Source organism: Sinocyclocheilus anshuiensis, unplaced genomic scaffold, assembly GCF_001515605.1.
Source record: "Sinocyclocheilus anshuiensis isolate Anshui unplaced genomic scaffold, SAMN03320099.WGS_v1.1 scaffold2144, whole genome shotgun sequence".
Classification (NCBI taxonomy): domain Eukaryota; kingdom Metazoa; phylum Chordata; class Actinopteri; order Cypriniformes; family Cyprinidae; genus Sinocyclocheilus; species Sinocyclocheilus anshuiensis.
The window spans coordinates 217,157-222,462 of NW_015547642.1; the positions used below are offsets into that span (position 1 = coordinate 217,157).

At 44.7% G+C, this 5,306-nt stretch overlaps 1 protein-coding gene across 2 annotated transcripts; it reads left to right on the forward strand.

Annotated features, from left to right (window-relative positions):
* The first annotated feature begins 430 nt into the window (after positions 1-430).
* Positions 431-5,054, forward strand: LOC107701895 (zinc finger and BTB domain-containing protein 22-like). 2 transcript variants are annotated; one of them, XM_016504040.1, is made up of 4 exons: positions 431-511; positions 860-1,064; positions 3,357-3,996; positions 4,102-5,054. In XM_016504040.1, exons 2-4 carry the CDS (start codon positions 861-863, stop codon positions 4,752-4,754), a joined length of 1,497 nt encoding a protein of 498 aa, XP_016359526.1. In that variant the 5' UTR covers positions 431-511; position 860; the 3' UTR covers positions 4,755-5,054. The 2 variants fall into 2 exon arrangements, with proteins under 2 accessions (XP_016359526.1, XP_016359525.1); XM_016504039.1 differs by having other exon boundaries at positions 449-511; positions 730-1,064.
* Positions 5,055-5,306: the final 252 nt, after the last annotated feature.

Here is a 5,306-nt window from a genome sequence, read left to right on the forward strand (position 1 = left end):
CAAGAACAGGTAGGGGAATACAGCGAGTAAAAAAAAAAAAAACTTTAATTTCTAAAATACAAAAACGTTAAATTAAATGTGTTCAATAATGATTCTATAACGCGGGATGTTTTAAAGATTTATTCACGGGAGGATGCTTGTGAAACCCAGTCAGACAGCAAGCGGCGCACGCGGACCGCAGTACTGCGCGAGTCAGCTCATGAATATTAATGACGCACGCACAATCTTCCTGATACAGCATCCTGTGGCGTAACCTAATTAATATTCATGACACCGCCCTTCCGCTCACAGCAGTAGCGGTGACACTGTCACATGGACGGTGCATTGATGCACCTATAGACTCTATTCTATAATAAAACAAGCGCCGCGCCATTTTGAATGCATCTATGTGAACACCATAATTACACTTTGTAAACTACACAGACTGTACTGTATATTATGAGGGGCGGGTCTTCGTAAAGGGGGCGTGTCTCTATTTCTGTTCCGCAGAGCTCCATCACAGTGAACGCAGGTGAGATTACAAACACATTCATATTTCATTTCGTTAAACTGATCAGCGCATGATTAACACATCGGATACATGTCTGTAATTAAAGCTAGCGGTTTCTGTGCGCATAGCCGAGTCGTGTTGGATGGGATCTTTGTCGCATGTTGATGTAAACACACATGATCATCTGCTCTCATGCGTGCGTTTATAAGCGCTCATAAGCTCTTGGTGTGTTGTTATAGCCTGCTATGAGATGCTAGTTCGATCCGGTCGAGCGGATCTGATCTGTGAGCATATACCCGTGATATCAGACCCTGGTTCGGCTCCGGCTCTCACCTCCTCCGCGGTCGCGGGTGTTTCTCTCGCCGGCAGGATGGAGCAGCTCGTCGGCCGCAGCGCTCCGCTAGGCCCGGTGCTGCAGGTGTGTTTCCCCAGCGCCCGCGCGTCGGTCCTGGAGAATCTGAACCGGCAGCGCGAGGAGGGTCAGCTGTGTGACCTGTCCATTCAGGTGCAGGGTCAGGTGTTCCGCGCGCACCGGTGTGTGCTGGCAGCCTCATCTCCGTATTTCCACGACCAGGTGAGTACGATTTCACACTGATTTCACACTCTACACATGTAAAGCCTGTGTGAATGCCCTCATTTGCATATTTATGACCGTTTGGTTTTGGCGGTTAGATTTTGACGGTTTGATTTTTTTGAATTTGATTGACAGCTTAAGCCCTGATCGTAATCCCGCTTTACCCAGCTAGGTTTGTTTTTGGTTAGCCAGGAAAATGTTCTTAATGGAAATAGGACGTTAGTTTTTGGTTTGTAGAACGTTATTTTAACGTTCCTCTAACCTTTTCACACCGATATGATTACCCCACTGGACGTCAGTAATTATCCAGCCAGTGTTGCCAGGTCAGCGGTTTTTGCCTGGAATGCGAATTTTACCAAGGGAACCCCGCCAAAACACTTGTATTTTAAATCCCTCCGAAATTATATTTACTCTTATAACTATATTAATTTGAAGCATTAGATCGATAGACGAACGAGTCAATTGGCCAGTAAAACGAAATTACCGTTAATTTTTAAATTACGCGAGCGAAGCGCAGGCAGGAAATGAAGACGAAACAAACCCACAAATTTATGATTTCTGTTATCACTCTATGCCGAACCCTGGCTTAATGTTATAATTTTAAACGTTTTTTTAATGATCTAATTTCAGTATTTTAGTAAATGCTGTATTAAACGAATTTCTCTGTATAGGCCATTACACAAAAACATCGGTAACGTTTTCATCGGAAAGATAGTTTACAGGGTTATAAAAAATAACCTAAGAATAACCATTAGGGAACGTTCTTTATACATTATTTTTAGGTTATTAAAAAATAACCACCCTGCAACATTCTGGAAATGTTATTTTATGGTTGCAAAAAATAAAACCTAAAAAGAACGTTCCTAGAACATTATTTCTTGGTTCACAATAACAAACAACAACAAAAAAAAAACCCAAAAACTAACGTTAGGGGAATGTTCTGTGTTTGCTGGGTAGTTGTCTAAAACTGGTACTGTATTTTCATAACGACTGTTAAAAAATACAAATGTACAATAAATGTGAACGTTATTGCGACTGTACGAACACTATGAATATTAATGAGGCAGACATTGAGGAAGTTCATGATCTGAAGTCTGTCGCCGTTTTAGCAGCGGCTATGCACTAAATTGCATACTACAAATCGTACTGTAGCTGCGTTCAAGCTATGTCATAATTACCGTAATTCTGTGATGACAACACGTGATGTTCTACTCAGAGGTAGTGCCAAAGAAGTGCCTAAATTAATCTTGTGGTGGTCAGGTGGTACATTGGTCACATGGTCTGAGTCGTAGCTCTTAGAACGTCACGTGTTGTCATCTTGGAATTACGGTAATTATGACGTGACGTGAACGCAGTTTATTTTGACAGTATGTACTGTAGGTGAACATTCTGAATGAGTTATAGTTATTAAACCCCAGTAGGGGTTGGTGATTTCGTATGAATTTATACAATTTTTAATATAAAAACTAAACATGATGGTCCCCCGGTACAAAAACATACTAATGAGATCCTGCGAATTCGACACTAAACGTAAACTCCTTTGAGAGTGTTGGGTCCGGATTCACGAAGGTCTTCATAAGCTTTTAAGTTAAATTGTAATCTGTATGGCGGTTCTTGCCGAAGACTTGCTCGATGAAAAACACCATAAATGCCGTGTTTTTGTGCTGTCGGCATGTTACTGTAATCATAATAAAAGCGTGCACTATTTCCGTCGCGACTCCCTTACGAAAACTAACTACGGTTTCACTACAAATACCGTTGTTAAACTGTGATTAGTGAAGTAATATTTTAATTACACAATCTATTTACATCTCTAGATTTCAGTCCATATCTTTAAAGCACTTTTTTCTCTTACATACACCAAACTAAACAGTTTTATTTCTATCTAATCTATATTCTGAAGCTTTCAAAATATGTTCAGTTACTCATTCACACTGATTCATACCATTTACTCCTAAAAACATGGTGAAAATGTTTGTTTTCTGTCTGTTGACAGTATTTTCTGATTTATGATAAAAGAGAAATCTCAAATCCTCTCTGCAAAAACCTTTAACTCTAATATGATGAAATCAAATGGGAATTATGAACCAATGTTCAGATTTCTGTTCTGCAAATGTATGCAAATTAGCACATATTTAATTAGATAATGCTTTACTAGCATATTTAAACTTGAAATACAAAACAATTGTCTTATTGTACTGTGATCTAATCAGCTGGGGACGTATAGTGATGTCTGTACAAACGGCGTAGCTCTAACTGGAGCGGCTCTGAACACTGCGGTTCTGTTGCCAGGTTCTGCTGAAGAACGTCACCACGGTGTCTCTTCCCTCAGTCATGGACCCTCTGGCCTTCGAGAGCGTGTTAAACTCGGCCTACACAGGTCAGCTCAGCATCGTGCGCGACGACATCATCAACTACGTCACGGTGGCCAGCTTCCTGCAGATGTGGCACATCGTGGACAAGTGCACGGACATCCTGAAGAGGTCGCGACCTTTGGTCCAGGTCAGCCCCGGCGGGGCGACGTCCTCCAGTCACCAGTCGCCCAGCAGCTCTGACTGCTGCTTCGCCGATCCAGAGGACGGGGAGCGAGCAGCGGGCGAACGAACTCTGGAAAAACGACCGCAAAGCGCGCTACCGCCTCTGGCCACATGGAGGCGTCCGACTCAGAGCAGGTGGAGCAGAAGCAGCCTGACGTTCCCCGTCCGAACGGAGCCCGAATGCGGCCCGAATACGGGAGACGAAGGTTTCCACGCGTTCCCAGTCGCGCCTTTGCCGTCCATCGAAACATCGGACTTCGCGAGGCACCGAATCCTCGCTCGCCTTCGAGGAGCGAAGGAAGACGAGGAGCAGCGGAGGATGGAAGCGGATGAAGGAGTCGGAGAGCCGCTGGATGAGGACAAAGTGAGGGTGAAGTGTGAGGAGCACCAGGCTGGTGAGTGGAGCTTCTTCATCACTGCAGTTTAGCGCCCGTCCACCAGGGGGCAACGTGGAGAACCGACGTATTTTTGACTTCTTGTCTGCTCTTGTCTCCACTCAGGAGCCGCCGAGTCGGACGGACGTTTCAGAGAGAGCGAGAGCGGCGAGACGGACGGACTGTGGAACCAGTGGACTTTGTCAGACGCCAAGCTCCTGGACGACGAAGACGAGGAGGACGAAACGGACGTCGCGTTCGAGACCTACGACGAGATCGAGAAGGCCACGGGGCAGATCTCCCAGCGTCCTTTGCCACCGCCGGGACCGTCCGACCAGTTGGCGCCGGGACCGTCCGAGCTCTCCTGGGTCTCGCAGTCGTCCTCGTCCTCCCCGCGCTCTCCTCTCTCTGCGACGCCCAAAGTCCACTTCTGTCACTGCGGCAAAGCGTACACGCTGAAGAGCATGCGCGACCGCCACGTGAAAATGCAGCACCTGAACCTGCGTCCGTTCGCCTGCCCCGTCTGCTCCAAGAGCTTCAAGATGAAGCACCACCTGACCAAACATGTCAAGACGCACGGAGGCCTGCGTCCGTACGAGTGCGCGCTCTGCGGCAAGAAGATCGTCTGGAGAGACAGTTTCCTCAAGCATCAGGCTCGCTGCCAGGGAACGACAACGACGACGACGTCTGGCCGCCAAAATGACGACGCAGATGCACCTGGACAAGTGAAGGTGGAACAGGATGATTATTCATTACAGGACGAGGAAATACACTCTTAAAAGTAAAAGTTCCGAAAGAGGTTTTTGCGTTGAATGCCAAAGGAATGGCATTCCTTTCAGTCAATAGTTCTTTTTTTCTTAGTGCGAAGAACCATTTGTGCAACTGGAAGGTTCCATGGATGTTAAAGGTTCTTTATGGAACCATCAATGCCAATAAAGAACTTTTATTTTTAAGCGTGCACACACTCTTAAAAGTAAAGTTTCCAAAAGAGAGTTTCTGAAAGAGCCTGTCAGTGATCAGGTTATTAAAAGAACCATTTTGTTTTAGTGTGAAGAACATTTGTGACCCTGGACCACAAAACCAGTCATAAGGGTCCATTTTTTTAAATTGAGAGTTATGCATCATCTGAAAGATGAATAAATACGCTCTCCATTGATGTATGGTTTGTTAGGATAGGACAATATTTATGCTGAGATACAACTATTTGAAAATCTGGAATCTGAGGGTGCAAAAAAATCTAAATATTGAGAAAATCATCTTTAAAGTTGTCCAAATGAAGTTCTTAGCAATGCATATTACTAATCAAAAATTAAGTTTTGATATATTTATGG